The following is a 23,004-nucleotide window of genomic DNA, read 5'->3' as shown; positions in this document are numbered from 1 at the left end:
GAGGTGCCTCATCCTTCTGTTCGAATGGAAATGCAGGTTCCAGCCTCGTTTTTTCTTCACAGATCCCTCCGCCAGAAATTGTTTTCCGCAGTCTCTACTTCCGGGTTCGCCATTTTGTTGCCTCCATTTCTCCACGAGGGGGGTTAAAGGCCCCCAAAATATGCAAAGGCCAAAAAGTAACTGTCACTGACAGGGAGTCTAAACGAGAGGAGGAGACGGCACCAAACTGGCGGGTCCGGCGAGAGCGCCACCGGCGGCGTCCCGGACGAGGAGGTGAGGGGGAAGAGAAGATGCGTGGACCGGGGGTGTGGGGGGGCCCGCGGGATGGGGCCGTGGAAAGCTGCACCGCTTCCCGGCACAGCGCCGAACTTCCGGGCGCGGACAGAGCGGCGCCCCTTCGTCGGAGCGGGGGAACCTGGGGCCGGGGGACGCAGAGGAAGGGGATGCTGCCGGGAGGAAGGGGAGGGGACTGGGAGGAGGTGAAGGAGGGGGTGGGTGCAAGACCCGGGGCTGGGGAGCTGGACCAAGGGAAGCCAAGGCCGTCGAGGTGACCACTAGGGGGCAGCGCGGAGCCCGGGCGGGCTGCTGCCTCCGCGGAGACCTGGGCTCCCGGGCTCTTCCCGAAAGACAGACCATTAGGAGAAAACGGGGACTCATGCCCGGCCCCAGCAGGAGCCTGAAGGTTTTCAGTGAGCACGCTAATCCGAACAGGGGGCTAAAGGCCCCGCCTCCAGTTTTGTGGTTTTTTGTTTTGTTTTTTTTTTAAGAGAGAGAGAAAGGGCCCTGCCGGATTTAGCTCAGTGGACAGAGCGTCAGTCTGCGGACTGAAGGGTCCCAGGTTCGATTCCGGTCAAGGGCATGTACCTGGGTTGCGGGCACATCCCCAGTGGGGGCTGTGCAGGAGGCAGCTGATCGATGTTTCTCTCTCATCGATATTTCTAACTCTCTATCCCTCTCCCGTCCTCTCTGCAAAAAATCAATAAAATATAATTTTTAAAAAAAAGAGAGAGAGAGAAAGGAAGGAAGGGAGAGAAACATCATTTTGTCGTTCCACTTCCTTCTGCGTTCACCGCTTGCGGCTTGTACGTGCCCTGGGGACCAGCCTGCAGCCTGGGTGCCAGGGGAGGAGGCTGTGACCAGCTGAGCCTCAGCCTCCAGTTGCACAGTCGTTTGTGCAGCTGGCGGCTCAGTGGGGACCCGTGGGGTAGAAAAAGGGAAAATCAAGAAGGTCAGACCATGGTCCTCAGTGCCGGTTCTCCCTGCACTTAGCTGTCTCTCTGCTCAGAGCTGTACTTACGCCAACAAAGGTCATCCCCACCCGATTTCTTCTACCAACCAACGTAATTAGTCTCTAATTACTGGCTAATAATAGAGTACTTTGTTGTCAAGAGCTCAAGCACTTCATTAGTAAAACACGGTTATTGAAAGCTCGTGTGTGTGTGTGTGTGTGTGTGTGTGTGTGTGTGTTTGGGAGGGGATGTGGGTGTTTTATTCATCTTCAAAGTCCTGAGAGTCAAGTTAGATCAAATTTTGTTTCTTCACTTTATATGAAGGGAAAGTGGAGATACATACAGTAAAGGGAGAATGTTTTCCCTTACATCTTTTTTCTTTCTTTTTTTTTTAACAGTGATTTTTAGAGAAAGAGGAAGGGAGAGTGAGAGAGAAACATCGATGACGTTGATGTGAGAGCGTGACATCAATCAGCTGGCTGCCTCCTGCACAACCCCCACAGGGATGGAGCACACAACCTGGGCATGTGCCCTTGAGCTGGCAACCTCCCAGGACACTGGACGACGCCCAGCCAACTGAACCACACAGGACAGGGCTCTTAGATTACATCTTTTATCTGGTGGGTACTGGGAGAATGGCACTTAGTCCCCCCAAAATGCTGTTATTTTTTTTTTTTTTTTTTTTTTTTTTTTTTTTTTTTTTTTAATATATTTTATTGAGTTTTTACAGAGAGGAAGGGAGAGAGAGAGAGAGTTAGAAACATCGATGAGAGAGAAACATCGATCAGCTGCCTCCTGCACATCTCCCACTGGGGATATGCCCGCAACCCAGGTACATGCCCTTGACCGGAATCGAACCTGGGACCCTTCAGTCCGCAAGCCGACGCTCTATCCACTGAGCCAAACCGGTTTCGGCCAAAATGCTGTTATTTTAAAAATACATTTTAGCCCTAGGTGGTTTGGCTCAGTGGATAGAGCGCTGGCTTGCAGACTGAAGGGTCTCAGTTACATTCCAGTCAAGGGCACATGCCCAGGTTGGAGGCTAGATCCCCAGTAGGGGGCGTGCAGGAGACAGCCGATCCATGATTCTCATCATTGAAGTTTCTGTCTCTCCCTCCCTCTCCCTTCCTCTCTGAAATCAATAAAAATATATTTGGGGGTGGGGGAATAAGAAAAAAATTCTCATCAGAGCAGTGAGGATTTTTTTTTTTAAAGAGAGAGTGGAAAGGATTGGGTAGGGAGGGAGAGAGAGAAAGGAGAGAGAAATGTTACATCAATTGGTTGCCTCATATGCGCCCCAGCCAGGTGAGGGGATCAGACCTGCAACCCAGGTACATGCCCGTGACTGGAATTGGAACTGGCAACCCTCCAGTGTGCAGGCCGTTGCTCAAACCATTTGGCAGCACCAGCCAGGGCAAGGTTTATATTTAATCGTGCAAAGTCCAATGTAGGTGCCACACTTCTGAGTAGCTCTTTTAAACAATCAGCTCGGAGAACTGGGCTTCTCTGGTCCTGTGGCCCTTCTGTCACATGGTCCAGTCTTGATGTGGCTTCTATAAATCCTCTGTTGTAAGGCTTCTGTTCGGCTAGTTTTCAATTGGTTATTCAGGTTGGTTGTTCTATAATTTTGTTGTAATTCCAGTTTGGGCCTGGGAGGAAGTGAATGTAATTTCTCCTCAGCCATCTTTTTCCCTTCTTCCTACCCCTGTATGATTTTATAACATGCATTGGTCATTTGAAAAATATTGGTTCACCAGATTATGCAGATTATCCAAGTGTTGATGCATTTTATTACCCAATATTGAAAAATTCACACTCATTAGTGTCACCATGAATTTCATCAAAAAGTTTGTAGTAAACATCAACTCATGGTTGAGGTATATTTCCCCAAATTCTAATTTTTGCTTGAAAGCTGAAATTATAATTGATAATTGGCAATAAATACTGTCGTTTGTTTGCTTTGAAGTGGGAGGTTCACTCTGTTCATTTTTAAAAAAGTGTCTGCCATATCCCTTGGCTTGTCTATTTGTCATTCTTTCCTGTGACATATTTCTACCCATGGTCATTTCAAAAGGATGAAATGCTGTTTTATTGATCCCTTAAACTAGAAAGGTCATAATGTGATGTGTTGCATTTATTACCATCATCATCATCATTATTATTATTATTCTGGAGATTGAAAGTGAGGGAAATGTTGTTTGGGACCTGAAATTTTTCCAAATATCTAATTGTTTGTGTTAGATGATGAGGAAACGCCCTACCAGAAAGTCACCTTGAAAAGTATATTAAAGTACAAGAAGTCTTCTAAAACCTTTTTACAGACAGCTCTCCTTATGTTTGATTTACAGCTTCCTGAAAACTTCTGTTCCTATGCATAAAGATGTCTTTGGTGGACTTGGGGAAGAGATTGCTAGAGGCAGCAAGAAAAGGCCAAGATGATGAAGTGAGGACATTGATGGCAAATGGTGCCCCGTTCACCACCGACTGGGTAAGTTCTCCTGATTATTCCCAATGTGTGCTGTTACCAATCGTTTTCCTTTTCTTCCTTATTTTAAAAAATTTTTTATTGATTGATTTGAGAGGGGGATGGGGAAACATCTTTGTTTTTCCACTTATTTACACATTCATTGGTTGATTTCTTTTTATTTATTTATTTTTTATATATTTTATTGATTTTTTGCAGAGAGGAAGGGAGAGGGATAGAGAGTTAGAAACATCGATGAGAGAGAAACATCGATCAGCTGCCTCCTGCACATCTCCTACTGGGGATATGCCCGCAACCCAGGTACATGCCCTTGACCGGAATCGAACCTGGGACCCTTCAGTCCGCAGGCCGACGCTCCATCCACTGAGCCAAACCGGCTTCGGCTGGTTGATTTCTTTTTAAAAATATATATATTTTATTGATTTTTTTTTACAGAGAGTAAGGGAGAGGGATAGAGAGTTAGAAACATGGATGAGAGAGAAACATTGATCAGCTGCCTCCTGCACACCCCCTACTGGGGATGTGCCTGCAACCAAGGTACATGCCCTTGACGGGAATCGAACCTGGGACCCTTCAGTCCGCAGGTCAATGCTCTATCCACTGAGCCAAACCAGTTAGGGCAGGGGTGGGCAAACTTTTTGATTTGAGGGCCACAATGGGTTCTTAAACTGGACCGGAGGGCCGGAACAAAAGCATGGATGGAGTGTTTGTGTGAACTAATATAAATTCAAAGTAAACATCATTACATAAAAGGGTACGGTCTTTTTTTTTTAGTTTTATTTATTTCAAACGGGCTGGATCCGGCCCACGGGCCGTAGTTTGCCCACGGCTGAGTTAGGGCCATTGGTTGATTCTTGTATGTCCCCTGATGGGATAGAACCAGAAACCTTGGCATATCAGAACGATGCTCTAACCAACTGAGCTACCCGGCCAGGACACCAATCTTTTTCTTAAAGGCTAAAAAGACTTTATTGATTTTTTTTTTTTAATTCACTTTCTGCCTCATTCTCCTCACAAAGTTTTATTTTCTTTCTCTCATCTAAATATGTGGTTTTCTTTTTTTTTTTTAAATATATTTTATTGATATTTTACAGGGAGGAAGGGAGAGGGATAGAGAGTTAGAAACATTAATGAGAAAGAAACATCGATCAGCTGCCTCCTACACACCCCCCACTGGGGATGTGCCCGCAACCAAGACACATGCCCTTGACCGGAATCGAACCCGGGACCCTTCAGTCCACAGGCCGACGCCCTATCCACTGAGCCAAACCGGTCAGGGCTAAATATGTGGTTTTCATTTTCTTTTAGTTTTCCAAATTGGAAGTGTCTCCTATGGATGTATAGATGGTAATTATAAAGGTATTATATACTTGTGGTTTTCTATAATGCTTTTCAGAGTATTTTCCAAAAGTTTAATTCTCCCTGTAGTATACTTGGGTTATAGGCTTCTGTAATTAGCTAGAAATTAAACAAAATCAGTATAATAAAAGTACCTTTCTAAACTAATAAACTGTTTATTTCCTTTTCTCTAAAATGTCCTGATTAATAAGAAATAGTCTAGCCCAGTCAGTGTGGTTCGGTGGTTGAGCGTCAATCTATGAGGCAGGAGGTCACAGTTTGATTCCTTTTCAGAGCACGTGCCTGGGTTGCAGGCTCGATCCTCGCAGCCGGGGACGGGGGGTGGGGGGAACGGTGCAGGAGACTGCTGATCAGTGATTCTCTCTCGTCATTGATGTTTCCATTTCTCTCTCCCTCTCCCTTTCTCTCTAAAATCAAATAAATAAATAAAAAAGGAAGATGTAATTTTATGATCCTAGACAGCCAGCTTGGAGAGCAGAAGTTTAGAAGATCCGGGTCCAGATTATAACATGGGCTTCCTTAGCATCCATAGGTTTTGTGCCGGGGTCCAACCCCAGCGGGTCCAGGGGTCCCCAGAGGTGTAGACGGAGTCGGCGAACAAGGAATGACATGGAGACAGCGTTCAGTTGATCAGCAGCCTAGCCAGGATCTCTAGCCAAGTTCTGGTCAGGATCTTCAGTGAAGTTCTGGTTAGGATCTCCAGCCAGGTTCTGTGTCCGTGTTGTCTTGCTAGGTTCTCCAGCCAGGTTCTCCAGGTTCTCCAGCCAGGTTCTGTAGCCATGTTCCCTCGCTAGGTTCTCCAGCCAGGTTCTGTCCAGGTTCTCCAGCCAGGTTCAGTCACCAGTTTCTAGTCAGGTTCTCTTGCCAATTTCTGTAGTCAGGTTCAGTCCAGGATCTTTTGCCATGTTCTCTCGCTAGGTTCTGTCTCTAGGTTCTGAGGCCAGTTTCTGTCCAGGATCTTTTGCCATGTTCTCTCCAGCGAAGTTCTTCTGTCTCTAGAGAACGTTCTGTGTAGGTTCTGTGCCAATTTCTGTCTCTCCCCCCGTTCTGTCTTCTTACATCTGTATTTATACCAGTTGATTCCAATCCTATCAATCTCTATTTCAAAGGTTAGGGCGTTTTTTATCTCCAGTCCAGGGAGTAAAGATTATGTAGCTTAAGCAAGATTGTTCGTAGTTAAAGTGATTAATTACCCGCCTGGCACTTAGTTGAGGGGTTTTATTCCCTCCCTAACTTCAGGGGAAAATCCCTACCTGGGGAAACCACCTTTCTCAGAGACCTTGGTTAAAACACATAGTGCCAAGAAGGTGAGCAAACATATTAAGAACAGTATGCCATATATGCCAGGTCCCTTGAAACAGCAAGGATGGACCGGCTCCCAGCAAATGTAAACATTGCCTAATTTTAACAATACAATGAGTGAGTGTCCTCTTTTTTGGAGTGGTTAATTCGTAAGTTGAGAGGCCAGCAGTTTCTTTTATTTATTTATTTTTTTCTTAATCCTCACCCTAGTATTGTTTCTTTATTGAGAGAGAGAGAGAGAGGAGTGTCAGCGATGTGAGAGAGAAACATTGGTTGCCCTCCTCAGGTGCCCTGAGCCCATGACCCTGCAGTACACAGGAAGATGCTCTAAGCAACTGAGCCACACTGCCCAGGACTGAGGACAGCAGGTTCTTAGCACTTCACTGAAAGGAAGAAAGGAAACCCATGAGATTAGCATTTTTATAAATAGGCCTGAAAAGAGCAATGTGAATTAAATCCAATCAGGCAGAGGCTGAATATATGAAAAGCAAAGTATGAGTGAAGTAGGCTTTAAATAAACCAGCATAAAGCAAAGACAGGAATAGGTTTCTGGCCAAAGTGGATGCTGGTAACTCTTACAAGATTTCCTTTGAGATGATATAGACTTGTTTATTGCTAAAACTTTTTTTTTTTAAATATATTTTATTGATTTTTTACAGAGAGGAACAGAGATAGAGAGTTAGAAACATTGATCAGCTGCCTCCTGCACATCTCCCACTGGGGATGTGCCCGCAACCCAGGTACACGCCCTTGACCGGAATCGAACCCAGGACCCTTCAGGCTGACGCTCTATCCACTGAGCCAAATCGGTTTTGGCGCTAAAACATTTAAAATATGTATTTTATTGATTTCAGAGAGGAAGGAAGGGGAAGAGAGAGATAGAAACATCCATGATGAGAGAGAATCATTGATCGGCTGCCTCCTGCAAGCCCCCCACTGGTGATCGAGGCCTAAACCCAGGCATGTGCCCTGCCCGGGAATCAAACCAGTGACTTCTTGGTTCATAGGTTGATGCTCAACCACTGAGCCACGCCCAGCCGGGCTTGATTGCTACATTTTTAAAAAATATATTTTATTGACTTCAGAGAGGAAGGGAGAGAGAGAGAGAGAAACATCAGTGATGAGCCCTAGCTGCTTGGCTTAAAGGATAGAGCATAGGCCTGCGGACTGAAGGGTCCAGGTTTGATTCCAGTCAAGGGCACATGCCAAGGTTGCAGGCTCGATCCCCAGTAGGGGGTGTGCAGGCAGCAGCCGGTCAATGATTCTCTCTCATCATTGATGCTTCTAGCTCTCTCTCTCCCTTTCCCTTCCTCTCTGAAATCAATAAAAACATATAAAAAAATAGAAAGAAATATCAATGAGCGAATCATCGATTTGCTGCCTCCTGCATGCCCAACACTGGGAATTGAGCTCAAAACCCAGGAATGTGCCCTGACCAGGAATCAAACCATGACCACCTAGTTAATAGATCGACGCTCAACTGCTGAGCCTCGCTGGCCGGACTTAGCTGCTAAATGTTTATTGCCTCTTAATCTCATCAGTCTTTTTGCCTTGCTTTACTGTGGTAACAAACTTCTGTTACAAGCAATTAAATTAGCACTCCAAGTTCTACATGCAACTTTGTAGTCTCTGCCCTTTGCCTAGAAATTGTTTTGAACCTTTACCCCTGACTCAGAATCCTCTTGTCTGTCCATTATTTTATCTTCTAAGCCCTGTTTAAAATCATGTCCTTTAGGGAATCTTACATGATAAATCCATCTGACTTAAATCCATTCTATTTAGCGCTTATTTAATTGATAGTATGTTTATTCCTCTATTAGTATATTAACTTTTTAATTCATTTATTCAGTCCTGTCTACCCCACCAGATACTCTCTTTCCATGGGCAGGAACCATAAAACTCACCTCTTGTTCATTTGTGTCTCTCCAGTAATGATTTAGGAGTCTGCACACAGTTGATATTCAGTGAGTATTATTTTCCCACAGCTTGGAACGTCACCCCTCCACCTTGCAGCCCAGTATGGTCATTACTCCACAGCAGAAGTGCTCCTTCGAGCAGGCGTTAGCAGGGATGCCCGAACCAAAGTGGACAGGACCCCCTTGCACATGGCTGCAGCTGATGGACATGCACACATCGTGGAACTGCTCGTTAGGGTAAAGCAAGAATAGTGGCGGGTCTGTATGGTAAAAAGGACACCTACCTTCCTTTCTTAAACTAGTGGCAGGGAACTAGGTTGGGAAAGATCAAGTTGAGGACAGTTTATAGCATTGAATTGTCTCTCTTTCAAGAGTAATAATGACTGTGAGAATTTTATATTCTAATCTTTGAAACAGACTTTGTTGGTTTTTCTTCATTCCCTTTCTGCAGGTGTTCTCTGCACTTATGCCTGTTTTTTTCAGACACTCGGCTCTGTTAATAAATACAGCAAAAATCTGTTCTTTTCCTTTTCCTTTCCTTTCTATTATAATTTCCCAGTGATGTCCTTAGAAGACCCACTCATGGAAGGCAGTGTGTCTGTCAGCATCAGGATAATTTGAGAAATGTTTTTCCTTTTGATATTTCTTAAAGGTGACCTAAATTTGAATATGTGTAACCTATGGAAAGTCTCTGTATTGGTGATGGGATCTTGCACCTGTGCTGTTGTAACCAGTGAAACATTACTTTTCTATGACAGAATGGTGCAGATGTGAATGCCAAGGATATGCTGAAGATGACAGCTTTGCATTGGGCCACAGAATACCACCATCGAGATGTTGTAGAGCTGCTTATCAAATATGGAGCTGATGTCCATGCTTTCAGCAAGTTTGATAAATCTGCCTTTGACATAGCCCTGGAGAAGAACAATGCTGAGATCCTGGTCATCCTCCAGGTCTATTTTGTTTTTAATCCCCAGAGTATACTTGAATGAAATTAAGGATTTATTATGGGAGCTGAATCAAAACAGAATTTCCCCTATTGTATCAAAGAAGTACTTCTAATGTGTTTTAGTCTTGTGATTCAGTGTCATTAGTATATTTAAATACATATATTCTATAAAGCATTGAATTATTTATGGAGATTGAATAACAGTGTTGGCAGCCAATACAAAAACTAGATTTACTTGGCTTTAGAATGATTGTTTTTCTCCATGAAAATTTTTCTTTCTCATTAAACTTGACTTGGGACTATATTAAAAGTCTCTTTATGTTTTCTAAATGTACATCAATGGATGTGAGACAGTATATAGCTCTGAAGCCCATCAAGTCATCTCAGAATTAAAGGAAGCCATCTCAGAATGAAAAGTTAGCTGCCCGGCCAGAGTGGCTCAGTTGGTTGAGCGTTGCCCACACACCAAAAAGTTGCCAGTTTGATTCCCAGTCAAGGACACATGCCTGGGTTCCGGGTTCAATCCCCAGTCAGGTCATGTACGGAAGGCAACTGATCAATGTTCCTCCCTTACATTGATGATTTTCTCTCTCTCCCTCTCCCTCTCCCTCTCTCCTTTCCTCTCTCTAAGCATGTCCTTGGATAAGGGTAAAAAAAAAAGTTACCTGTGATGGTTCTACCCATTAATTTCTTAAACCAGCACTTGTATATCAGGAAATAACAGGATTAGGAATAGAAAGATGAAGAGGACATGGCTCTGCCCTTGGAGTGTTTAGCATGATGAAGGTCAGACAAGAAATAAAGCATTACAGTACTCTGGTGATAAACAGATATCTACCAACTACTTTTTAAAATATATTTTTATTGATTTCAGAGAGGAAGAGAGAGATAGAAACATCAATGATGAGAGGGAACCATTGATTGGCTGCCTCCTGCACGTTGGACCGAGCACACAACCCAGGCTTGTGCCCTTGACCGGAATTGAACCTGGGACCCTTCAGTCTGCAGGCCGGGCGACGCTCTATCCACTGAGCCAAACCGGCTAGGGCTTTACCAGCTATTACAGGAGCACAGAATAGGGAGTGTTAATGATGATTAAAGCAGGAATTAAAGTGGATGTAGAATCTGAACTGAGTTTTGAGGGACAAGTGGGCAGAGAAGTGAGAAAATGATATTCTAGGCTAGAAAAAGAGCAAATTAAAGACATAAAGGTGTGAAATGACATGGAATATTCAGGAAAGAGTAAGTAGTTCTGTGACTACAGACTGGTTAAGGGAAGTGGAGTTTGGGAGCTAAAGCTTGAGAGTTTGGGAGGTGGGTTCTCAATGTAAGGGGTGTTATAGGGCATACAAAGGAGTTTGGACTATTTTGGTAATGGGGATCCAATAGAATTTTTAGAATATAGGATTGATATTAGATTTTTTTTTTAAGTGAGCGGGGTGGGAGAGAGAAAGAGAAACATCGACCAGTTGCCTCCCATATGCACTCTGACTGGGTATCAAACCACAACCTATATATGTGCCCTGACCAGGAATCGAACCCATTACCTCTGGTGCATAAGATCATACTCCAAGCAACTGAACTACACCAGCCATCTTAAAAAAAAAGATAATTATTTGGAGTGTGGCGAGATTGGCGAGAAGATTTAATGCTAAAGAACCATATAGTGACTTTCGTTTGGCCAGGCAAGAGCCAAGAGGGCTTGAGTTCAGGAATGATAGTGGAGGATGGAAGAAGGGGCATATTCAAGAAGGAATTTAACAGTGACCAGAGAATTGATAATCTGCTTTAAGCTGAAGCTCTTAGTCAAGGGGATAATTATATATGAAAACATAGACATTTCTGCTGCATTTTCAGTGGCTTGTTTGTTTGTTGTTTCTTACAGATGGTTCCCTGTAAACTGCTTATGCTCTTCAACTTTCAATTCCTTATTTAGAGACCTTTCATAATTGGGACTTTTTAAGTAGTGAACATGTTTGTTTGTAAAAAAACACACAAAACTGCTTCTGAAAGTAAAAAAAGAATAAAATAAAGATAAGTTTCTTTTCACTGAAATTGTGTAGACATTCCTGGAAACAAAAGTGCAGCATATGAAACTAGTCTTTAAAATCTGGCACTCATTTATTTGCTTGTTATATATTCTCTGAGGAATTCTCCAGGGCAGAATGGAACAAGTTGTTGGACAAAACTCTGGAGAATATTCTTCTCCATAGATTCTCTGTAGGGATCTCCGGCTAGCACATTGACTTGTAGATAATTGATCATAGAATATTAGTGCTGGAAATTACTTTTTAGGCCACCCCCCCTTATTTTCAAATAAAAATACAAGATCCGGAGAGGTTAAGTGAATTGTGTAGAAGGTTTTACACATAATACACCTTGTTTTCTAAAGTAGATATAAGCTTGAGAAAGCAACCTAACATTTCTGTTTTCCTTGTCAGAAAACAAGAAATAAATAGTGGTCTTAATGAGAATTCTGAGCTCCCTGGGACATTGTGTGCTAGAACTAGTTCTGCTTGATAGAGCATTGGGGGTGAGGATTGGCCCTTCAGCAACTGTGTAACTAAGGTTAATAAGTGTTCTGACTTTAAAATACCCACCTTGTTTCATAGGAAGCAATGCAGAATCAGGTGAATGCTAATCCCGAAAGAGCCAACCCTGTGACTGTGGCTGCCCCGTTTATCTTCACGGCAGGAGAAGTTGTCAACCTCGCTAACCTTGTTTCTTCAACCAGCACCAAGACAACCTCAGGTAATATTCTGATAACATGGCATTTATTTTAGACTTAAAATGAACAGAACCCCAGGTTTTCCTATGAGATGAATAGCCTCTCTGATACCCACACCTTTATTAAAATCTTCCCAAAATAAAGGATTTATAATCAATTTTAAAGCTAATGTATGTATTCTTTCTGGGGGAAGGGGAGGTCATACATAGGGGTTATACCTGAGTGCTTATTGTGTTAAAAGTAAAATATTCTACACATTAATCTGTTGAAGGGTTATACCTAACCCCCAAAATGAAAATAATAGGGGTACTTCATTATAGTACTACTAAGGAAGATAGTTAAAATATTCATAATCCAAAACATGAACAAATAAAGCAGAAGAAACATAAGTGGTTGTTGGAATGCTAATATAAAAGAGGTACATGTGATTATTTGAATAAAGTATGAGAGTTTTGATTTGTTCTTGAGAACATATATAACAACAAAATAACAAAACATTTGGTGTTGACCTTTTGAAATCTGTATATTTTTAACAAAAACATCTATCTAAAAAGGAAGAAAACTGGCCTTGTTTTCAGTATCTCTTCACAAATATTTGTTTGACAACAAAGGCACTTGTGTCCTCATTTAAATAAGTTTTCCAGCTGACTCTTGTCTTTTTTCCATTTCTGACTTTCATTTAAAAATAAGCAACTGTATTCCTACTTAAGTTTAATATCAAAGAGAGATGTTGAATGAAGTGTTATTACTGAGAGGCAGGATGGTAAAGTAGAGCATATATACAATAAATATAGAATTGTGCATTCAGATCTGCATTCAGATATTGATTTATTAATTAATTAGATGCTTCACTGTAAGAAAACTACTTATCTAAGCCTTCTTTACATATAACATTGAGATATAATAATATCCACTTTATGAGGTTGTGAGACTGATATTTTGTATTTCAGGATCCAATTTTTATTTTACTTTAATTTTAAAATATATTTTTATTAATTTCAGAGAAGAAGGAAGAGGGAGAGAGGGAAACATCAGTGATGAGAGAGAGTTATTGATTGGCTGCCTCCTGCACACTCCCCACTAGGGATCGAGCCCGCAACCTGGGCATGTGCCCTTGACTGGAATTGAACCTGGGACCCTTCAGTCCACAGGTCAACACTATCCACTGAGCCAAACTGGCTAGAGCTATTTTATTTTTTAATTTTTTTTTTAAATTATTGATTTAAGAGAGGAAGGGAGAGGGAGAGAGAAACATCAATGATGAGAGAGAATCATTGATTGCCTCCTGCATGCCCTACACTGGGGATCGAGCCTGAAACCAGGGCACATGGCTTGATGGAGAATCAAACCATGACCTCCTAGTTCATAGGTCGTGGCTCAACCATTGAGCCACGCGGGCCTGCCAGTATCCATTTTATAGCAGGGCTTCAGTAATACCAGGAGCTAATGGAAATTAACTTCTCAGTAAAGATTGACTGTGTCCTTCCCACAAGGGGGCAGTAGTGACCTTCATTTTATAGCTCATCAACTTATTTAATATCACCTTGCTTTCAGCTACTAAATGATTAAAAATATTTAGTTTAAATATACATATACATGTAATCAGAACATTCATAGCCTTTTGGATTTGTAGTGGTTGAGGCCACACTGATTAGAACAAGTGCTTTTATAATCCAAAAGTCTTTAGAAGCTAATAATGTTACATGTTCACAAACATGTGTAAAGAGCTAGAGTTGATCTTTAACTACTGAAATTCTCCAGACCCTGATTTGGAATGATAAGCAAAATTGAAGACACTTGGATAGAGATTCTTAGACTTGACTCCCATAGGCTTATATCAGGTTTATTGTGTTGCTTTTGACAAACTGCTCTTCTTTCTCTCTTCCATACGGTGACAATTGCAAATCAAAATTGCTAAACTATCACATAATAAAGCTGATCTCTCTGATGTCATCTTAACCATGAAGCAGTTCTACCTAGCTCTCCCCTTTAGGGGACTGGCCTACTTGATGCTTTATCAGTACAGATAAAAGTTATTAGACATATTCAGGTTGTGTTATTCACCTGGGTTTAAGGATTTTCTTTACCTGAACAGTAGGTGGACTTCTTATTTCCCATCAACAAGTAATATGTTCTTTTTCATCCAGTAATATTTTTAAGAATTAACTGATAGAGTCCTAGGAATATTATACTGATAGATGTTTTTGATACCAAAATCCAGATGACAGCCCAACTGGAGATCACTGTTCAATTCCTGGTCAGGGCACATACCCAGGTTGCAGGCTAGATCCCCAGTGGGGGTGTGCAGGAGGCAACCGATCAATGATTCTCTCTCATCATTGATGTTTCTATCTCTCTCTCCCTCTTCCTTCCTCTCTGAACTCCATAAAAATATATTTTTAAAAAATCCAGATTACAAAGTTTGCTTTCAATTTTAAAGTTATGAGTCATCATGAGTGCAGTGATTTAGGAGGGCAGACTAATTTAAACATTAATCATGGCAAAACAGTGTTATGAAGAGGAATTTCCTGTTTCTGTAGAATGATAAGATGTACTCCAAAGTCAAATATAAATAGCTTTAAATTGGTTCATAAAGAGTACTAGCTCAGAATCTAATGAATTAGATTTTAATCAGGGCTCTGATATTTACTAGCTGCATGACCTTGGGCAAATTACTTAGTTTTTCTGCATCTAGTTTTCACTAACTTACTGAGATTGTCTAGCCTACCATAGCACACTCCCCTAAATCCTGGTCTGAAGAGTTTATTTATATGTCACATTTTAAATAGGTAACAAGAATTGGCACTGATGATGCCTTTTCTCTTCCAAAAGCAACAGTATCCATGCACATTTTACTTTATTTGACGTTGTGTCTTATATTGAGGAAAAGGAAACAATTAACATTATTAAACAATAAACTATTTTCCTAGAACTGCCTGAGATAAGTCTAAAGAGGTCATTTGCATTATTTCTTTTCAATTTCAACTGTGTGTCAGAACACTAAATCTGATTTTTCACAAGTATTCATTTTTATTGAATTAAAGGTAGACTACCACCATGGCCTGGTGGCTCAGTTAGTTGGAGCGTCTTCCCACACACCAAAAGGTTACAGGTTTGATTTCCGGTCAGGATACATACCTAGGTTGTGGTTCTATCACCGGTACAGGAGGCAGACTATTGATGTTTCTCTCTCACATCCATGTTTCTCTCTCTCCCTAAAGATCAATAAAAAACACATATCCTAAAAACAAAACAAAACAAAAAAAAAACCACATAGCCTTGGGTGAGGACTTTTTTTCTTAAGGAGAGAGTGTACCCTAAGGTTGGAATAATCATATATAATGCTTTTCTCATGAAACAATTCTATACAGCTATTCTGTAGTTGGGTGGCCAGTGTGTGTGTGTATTTGCATCCACACGTGTGTGTGTTTTAATTGTGGCCTTGTTTTTTGATTGCTAGTGACTTACTATCACATATAGTCCAACTTCCATGAATGTACATATATTTAAAAATCACTTGTACCTTATTTTTTTCATTTGTTAGTTATTTTTTTATATATGTACATATGTATATTTTTAATTGATTTCAGAGAGGAAGGGGGAGGGAGAGAGAGAAACATCAATGATGAGAGAGAACCACTGATTGGCTGCCTCCTGCACGCCCCCTACTGGGGTTGGAGTGCAACCCAGGCATGCCCTTGATCAGAATCGAACCCCGGACCCTTCAGTCCGCAGGCCGACGCTCTATCCACTGAGCCAAACCTGCTAGAGCTCATTTGTTAGTTTTTTGTTTTGATCACTTATGTATATATATCAGAGAGGGGGATAGAGAGAAACATCAATGATGAGAGAGAATCATCATCAGCTGTCTCCTGCACGCCCCCCACTGAGTTCATCAATTGACATTCAATCACCAAGCCTCACCAGCCAGACCATTTGTTAGTTCTTACACCAGCATTTGTTATGATAGGCTGAGTGATGAGAAAAGCATGAACCAAGCAGAAAAAATAGGGCAAAGGCTGGATCTTGCTCTGCAAGAAGTAATTAAATAAACAGGCTCCTTTCTGGAGGTCAAGCACTGTGTTCTGCTCAGACCATTTGGTTCCCTGAGTATTTTAGAGATATCATCACTATCTCTACCTTTAGTTCCACTCCCACAGTCTTCATCCAAAAGCTTTAAGATAGTTCGCAGCTATGAGAAGTATATAAGTAACCTACCTTTTAAAAGAAATTCTTCTAAAATTTATAAATATGTTAGATTACCTAGAGTAATCATATCGGAAGACGAGTCTTTACTCTGTGGGAAGATTTACTATAAAGAGTGTTATATAGGAGTTTCAAGTATTTTTAAATATTTTACAAATAACTGGTGTTTTTTTTTTTTTAATGCTTCTGTTTTGTTTGTTTGTTTTTGTTACTCCTCACCCAAGGATATTTTTCCAGTGATTTTTAGAGAGAGTGGAAGGGAGGGGGAGAGGCACAGAGAAATATACATGTGAGAGAGACACATTGATTGGCTGCCTCCCACACAAGTCCCGACCAGGGCCAGGGATTCAGCCTACAACGGAGGTATGTGCCTTTGACTGGAATCGAACCTGGAGCCCTTCAGTCTGTATTTCAATGCTCTATCCACTGAGCCAAACTGGATAGGGCTTTAATGCTGCTGCTTTTTAAAATTATGTTTTTATTGATTTTTAGAGAAAGAGGAAGGGAGAGGGATAGATAAAAACATCAGTGAGAGAAAACCATCATCAATTGGCTGCCTCCTGCACGGCCCCTACTGGGAATCAAGCCCACAACCCAGGCATGTGCCCTGACCCAGAATCAAACCATGATCTCCTGGTTCACGGATCAACACTGAACCACTGAGCCACACAGACCAAGCGAAAAGCTGAGGTTTTGATTTAATAAGGCATCTCAATCATTTTAGTTCATCTCAATTTTATTCTCTTTGCTGGACCTCATTTGCCTTTTTTACTGAAATAGGTGACCCCCATGCCTCCTCAACAGTACACTTCTCAAATTCTACCACCTCAGTGCTGGCCACCCTTGCAGCTCTTGCTGAGGCATCAGCTCCCCTCTCCAACTCACACAGAGCCACAGGTAGGTAAGGGATAGCTGCTGGTTGAATCACCATTTTTTCTTTTGTTCTTAAATCTCCAGCAGATTTCTTTTGCGTGAAATATTAAAGACTTATGGTTAGAGACAACTAGGAGAAAGGATGTAGTCATGGAGCATCAGAAAGAAAAATCACTAAGTACTATAATCAGACAGCTGGATATTATCAGAGGATGACTAAGTTATTCCTTGGATGATTTTTTTTATTTATTTTTTTGCAGTTTGAAGTTTGTTTTCTCTGACTCCAGTTGTTTCAGATTGAAATATCTTAGTCTTATATAAGCAGACTTTCTGGAAATACTCTATGTTATATTGTGACTGATGCTATCATAGAATGATTCAAAATAGCAGCCTGGGTATCTTGTATTATATTAAAGCATCAATGTGCGTGGGAAGCTACCTCTGTCACTGTCACATCTCTGATTGCAGGTTGGCTTGGGTTTTCTTACCCTGGAGATGCTGTTTTGGCATTTCCAACGGAATTGGGCAAATGCATGCTACATCGTGCCCTTCTGGTATTTAAAACAAAAAGGTTTCAAGTCAGTTAGAGATAGTGGTCTATTGGGAAAAGGCTGAGAGCTTCATGTAGGTAGAGGCAGACAGTTATAGGTATGGCTAAATAGTCATTTGGGAGTCTTTCTGGAACCCTCTACACAGAATGCTCCATCCAAAATGAAAGCAGTTTGTTCTGATTTCTTTCTGCCATTGACATTTGGGTAGTGAGAACATTCTTCCAATCCTGTTTTTCCAACTGGCAGCAATCAAAAAGATCCCTCCTCAGAGGTGTATGGGTGAGCACCAGGGCAGAAGGAGGACAGTATATGAAATTTGTGCTTGTTTTCTTTGATCTTGAATAAATCCCCTTTTCAGGTCTCGGTTTCCTTGTTTCTAGCATGACGGTTAGATTAGATTACCCATCGCAGTCTTTCATCTGTTAACATTTAACTGCTCTTGTTTCTAAGTGGTATGAATGCTCTGTTTCCATTGAATTACATGAATATGTCTCCTATGGAGAGTTCATACCCCACTTATTGCCAAGTTCTGCTTGTGATTCTTTAGATAGAAGAATGCCATCGTGGCAGGAGCTGTTTCCCCTAATAGTTATTGAGGACATTGACTAAGCAACTGAAAATCTTGACTCAACGTAATACATGTAAACTTCCTAGAAAGGTTCTGGTACATAGTGAGTAGTCAGTGTTAGTTGCTATTAGTATTATTGATCTGTCAGATAGAAGAAGCCACTTATCGTTTTTGTCTGTCAGACTTCTTAAACGCTCTGACTACTTAACATATTGTTAATTCACTACTAAATGTCTCTATTTCCTTCTAGAAATAGATTTACTCTAATTTATAGTTACTTTTCTAAGCTTTATAGAGTTAGACTTTCAAGATGCTTCCTGGGGAAAAAAAAGTTTTAAGATCAAACATGTTGGGGAAACTTAGCATATCTTACCCCATATTGGCGAATCCTAGTGCTCATTAGCTTGTTGGGGTCTCTGATACTTCCCACAAAACAAACAAAAAACTCTAAGCATATTTAAACCAGAATTTTGAGACTATATTAGTACATAGAACCCATCTTTAGTGAATGCTATTAACATCTCAATGAAGACATTTTAGAGAATATATTTAATGCATTCTATTTCTTTTCTCCTCTGACTTAGCATTGTCAGAGCTTGCTTTTGTGTACTGCTAAATCTAATGTGTGTTTTTTCTAGTTTTCCTATACTCAATATTACCAATTTCAAGGAGGCTAAAATTGCTATACTTAGGTTTTCTAAAGAGCTAAAATCTTAAATTTACTTTTGTCGTCTTTAGCTAATTCAGAGGAAATCATAGAAGGAAATTCTGTTGACTCATCAATCCAGCAAGTGGTGGGGAGTGGAGGCCAGAGGGTGATCACCATAGTGACCGACGGAGTGCCTCTGGGTAATATCCAAACTGCAATTCCTACTGGAGGCATTGGCCAGCCATTTATTGTAACTGTGCAAGATGGACAGCAAGGTGAGTTATCCCATTAGACAGTTGTTTATGAAAAGATATTTTAGCCCCAGTCAGTTTGGCTCAGTGGATAGAGTGTCAGTCTGTGGTTTGATTCCAGTCAAGGGCACATACCTTGGTTGCAGGCTCCTCCCTTGCCTGGACCCTGGTCAGGGCTCATGCAGGAGGCAACCAATCAATGTGTTTTTCTCACATGGATATTTCTCTCTCTTTCCCTCTCTCTTCCACTCTCTAGAAATCAATGGAAAAAATATCCTCAGGTGAGGATTAAAAAAAGAAAGGTATTTTAGACACTCAATTCTCCTCTAAAAATGAAGTATTAAGGCAAGTAGTAGGAATGGGAGAATGCCAGATGCTAGATGGGGCAAAGACGCTCCAAAAAAGAAACAGAACCAGGCTGGCAAAGCGAATTTCTCTAATATATAATAAAATTTGTAAGTAAAACCGTAATCTAGTAGAAAGAGCAAATAATACGCACCAGTAGGTCACAGAAAGAAAATACTGATGGTTCTTAAAAATATGGAAATATGTTCAGCCTACTTCATTTGTATAAGAAATGCAAATAAATACTGCACTGAGATACCATTATAATATTATGCTGTCAAGTGATGGTTGTTGGAACCAATTCATCGCCAACAGGAATCCCCAACTTGGGATGCAGTGAAGAAGGAAACTTTATTCAGTGCAAACAACTCAGTGGTGATACCGCACGGCTGTGAAACAGCACGGCTCTGGAGCAGCTCAGTGTGAGGCAGCCCCCAGCACCAGCCCCCTCTTCAGCTAGGCATCTCTGACCGGCTCCACTCTGCGCCAGCCTGCCTCTCTGCTCCCGCGCCAGTCTGCTTTCCAGTGTTTCAGCTCTAGCCAGGGAATTGCAGTCTTTAGTCTTCAGTAGAAAGGGCAAATGTGCTCCCCAGCCAGAGGGGAGCAGGATTGGGGGACTGGGTGAAAGAGGTGAGGGGACTAAGAAACACAAATTGGTAGTTAGAAAATAGTCATGGGGATGCCCAGGTCAGTGTTGCTCAGGGATTGGAGCATCTGCCCTCGGACTGAAGGGTCCCAGGTTTGATTCTGGTCAAGGGCATGTACCTCATTTGCAGGCTCAATCTCCAGCCCCAGTCGGGGCATGTGCAGGAGGCAACCAATTGATGTGTCTCTCTCATATTAATGTTTCTCTTTTTTTTTTTTTTTTTAATATATTTTATTGATTTTTCACAGAGAGGAAGGGAGAGAGACAGAGAGAGTTAGAAACATCGATGAGAGAGAAACATCGATCAGCCGCCTCCTGCACATCCCCCACCGGGGATGTGCCCGCAACCCAGGCACACGCCCCCGACCGGAATCGAACCCAGGACCTCTCAGTCCGCAGGCTGACGCTCTATCCACTGAGCCAAACCAGTTTCGGCTTAATGTTTCTCTTTCTGTCTCTCCCCCTCCCTTCCATTCTCACTAAAAATCAGTGGAAAAGCCCTAGCTGGTTTGGCTCAGTGGATATAGAGCGTCAGCCTGTGGACTGAAGGGTCCTGGGTTCAATTCCGGTCAAGGACACATGCCCAGATTGTGGGCTCCATCCCCATAGGGGGCGGGCCGGAGGCAGCTGATCAATGATACTCTCTCATCATTGATGTTTCCATCTCTCTCTCCCTCTCCTTTCCTCTCTGAAATCAATAAATACATATTTTTTAAAAATCAATGGAAAAAATATCCTCAGATGAGGATTAACCACACAAAAAAAAAAAAATTCTGTGAAGACATCAGGCCTTCTTTAGACAAGTTATTCCTACAGAATCATAAGCTAAATGGTCATAGTTCCTGACATCTTTATATAAGAGTCTCAGACCTGGGTCTTAACTGCATGGCTTCCAAACCTGTCCATCTTTACATTTCCTTCCAGAGACCTTCTTAGTGCCTCTCTAATCCTTTCTGTTTCTCTCTGCAGGGCCATGATTTACCTGCTGATTCTAAAAGCCAAAGGTGTATGAAAAATAAGATATCAGAGAATATATTTCAGTTTATTTTCTAATTTGAAACAAGTAAAACCTCTTTGTTTTACAATGTATTCATCACCTTCAATTGGTGTCCTTTGGCTTGTAGTTCTAACTGTACCTGCTGGTCAGGTTGCAGCGGAGACTGTAATTGAAGAAGAAGAGGAAGACGACGACGAGAAGTTGCCATTGACTAAGAAGCCAAAGGTAGAAGAGATGACAGACAGTGTGGAGGAGAACAAGGTAATGTTTTTGGCAGTGTGGAGAGAAGAGAAGGGAAAGAATCAAAAGCCAGAACTTTTACCTTTTGTGTGCACTCTGGACACTGTGACCAGGACCTCTGATGTGGTTTACTTTGACAGGAAGGCACGGAAAGAGAGCTACTGCAGCAGCAGCTCCAGGAGGCCAATCGAAGAGCCCAGGAGTACCGACACCAGCTCCTCAAGAAAGAGCAGGAGGCAGAACAGTACCGCCTCAAGCTGGAGGCCATGGCCCGACAGCAGCCCAATGGAGTTGATTTCACCATGGTTGAAGAGGTGGCTGAGGTGGATGCTGTAGTGGTCACAGAGGGGGAGATGGAAGAGAGAGAGATGGAAGTGACTGGGGCGGGAGGGACCACAGAGCCTCATCATGGAGTTTCCATAGAAACTGTTTCATCTTAACGTACAAGGGCCACAATTTGTACTACGTCCATTTTTTTTCTCTTTTTAAAAGAAAATACAGAGGACAAACCTTGTTTAAAAATTTAAGGATTTCCTTAAGAAGAAAACTGTAGCAGGGTATAATGCTTGGGCTCAGGAAGGCTCTCTATGCAACTGGAAAAATCAAAGCCAAATTTAGGGAACACTTCTTCTGAGAGGCCAAAAAAATAAGGACCAAATTTCCCAGCTTACATCATTGCTTTAAGCGTAGAGGTAAAAGAATGCTGCATGTTGTAGGTTGGTTGGTTGTTGCAATAACTGACTTTTTATCAAAAGATTTTACTTTCTGTCAAAAAATTTTTCTAAGATAACATTCCTAATATGGACCCACCCAGATCCTTTAATAGTTGCACCATCAAGTGACCTGAAAATTTGCCTTAGAAATATGATGTACTGTGTCTGTTACAGAAGAAAACTAATTGGGAGGGGGGTTAGGAGCAAGCTTTGGGGAAGAGAAAGGAATATATTCCACTTCCAAAGGAGCAAGCGATCCCCCTACTCAGTTAATTTCACTGAAAATAATCTGTGATTGCCTGACTAAATTTGCATCCATTGTGTGTCCATAGCTCAGCTGCCAGTTTAAGAAACGGAAATATAATTTTTTAAAACTGGAAAGAAAAGTCGTTTATGTGAAAAAGTGTATATAAATCCAAAATCCTCCAGGCTGTGCTGTCACAATGCTGGAAAGTGGCCAGAAAGAGGCTCCTTGGGGTTATGAAACAACCTGGTGTTGAGATACAAACTTTGCTCTGGCTGGATTTTACAAAATTGCAATCAGGATGATAGTCTGTTGTTAGAACAACTTGCTTCCAAACATTTATTTATGTAATATCAAGCTTTAATAGCAATTCTTTAACTTTATAAAATTTTGTTGAGTTTTCTAAATGTGCCCTTCTGTAGCACTTACATCCTCTTCTATGCAATAAAGGAAGGGGGAGAGAGACGAATGTTGAAGATGTTGTGTTGTTTTGTTGCCATTGGATTTGGGATGAGTAGATTGCCCTGTTTCCTTAAGGTAGGACCTTATGGAGAGCTTTGTGCCTTATAGCTGCTCATTGTGTGCCGTCAAAAGGAGTAAGAACTGTCAGTGCCTAGAGCAGGGAACCAAAGATTCTGGCGAGATACTTCATCGGCCTTACTCCCTTCTCGCCCACTATGCCTGCTCCCTTTGCCGAGACACTTTTGTAAAGTGTTTCATTGCTTGGATTCTTTGTGTGCCAGCTTGGAGATT

At 41.7% G+C, this 23,004-nt stretch overlaps 1 protein-coding gene across 1 annotated transcript; it reads left to right on the top strand.

Annotated features, from left to right (window-relative positions):
- Window positions 1–148: 148 nt before the first annotated feature.
- On the top strand, window positions 149–22,724 carry GABPB2 (GA binding protein transcription factor subunit beta 2). The gene is made up of 10 exons (XM_081112444.1): window positions 149–273; window positions 1,628–1,849; window positions 3,578–3,717; window positions 8,361–8,528; window positions 9,050–9,244; window positions 11,853–11,991; window positions 16,955–17,071; window positions 18,905–19,090; window positions 21,182–21,315; window positions 21,435–22,724. Exons 3-10 carry the CDS (start codon window positions 3,610–3,612, stop codon window positions 21,732–21,734), a joined length of 1,347 nt encoding a protein of 448 aa, XP_080968570.1. The 5' UTR covers window positions 149–273; window positions 1,628–1,849; window positions 3,578–3,609; the 3' UTR covers window positions 21,735–22,724.
- The last annotated feature ends 280 nt before the right edge of the window (window positions 22,725–23,004 follow it).

Source organism: Myotis nattereri (genome assembly GCF_964212035.1).
Source record: "Myotis nattereri genome assembly, chromosome: 18".
Taxonomy (NCBI): Eukaryota; Metazoa; Chordata; class Mammalia; order Chiroptera; family Vespertilionidae; genus Myotis; species Myotis nattereri.
Note: the sequence above shows the minus strand (reverse complement) of the source record. Positions and strands in the feature narration are given on the sequence as shown.

Coding starts and splice junctions, on each gene's coding strand:
- GABPB2 (XM_081112444.1), top strand. CDS start 3,610: ATGTCTTTGGTGGACTTGGGGAAGAGATTGCTAGAGGCAGCAAGAAAA. Junction 3,718..8,360: donor CCCCGTTCACCACCGACTGG/GTAAGTTCTCCT, acceptor ATTTTCCCACAG/CTTGGAACGTCACCCCTCCA. Junction 17,072..18,904: donor CAACTCACACAGAGCCACAG/GTAGGTAAGGGA, acceptor TGTCGTCTTTAG/CTAATTCAGAGGAAATCATA.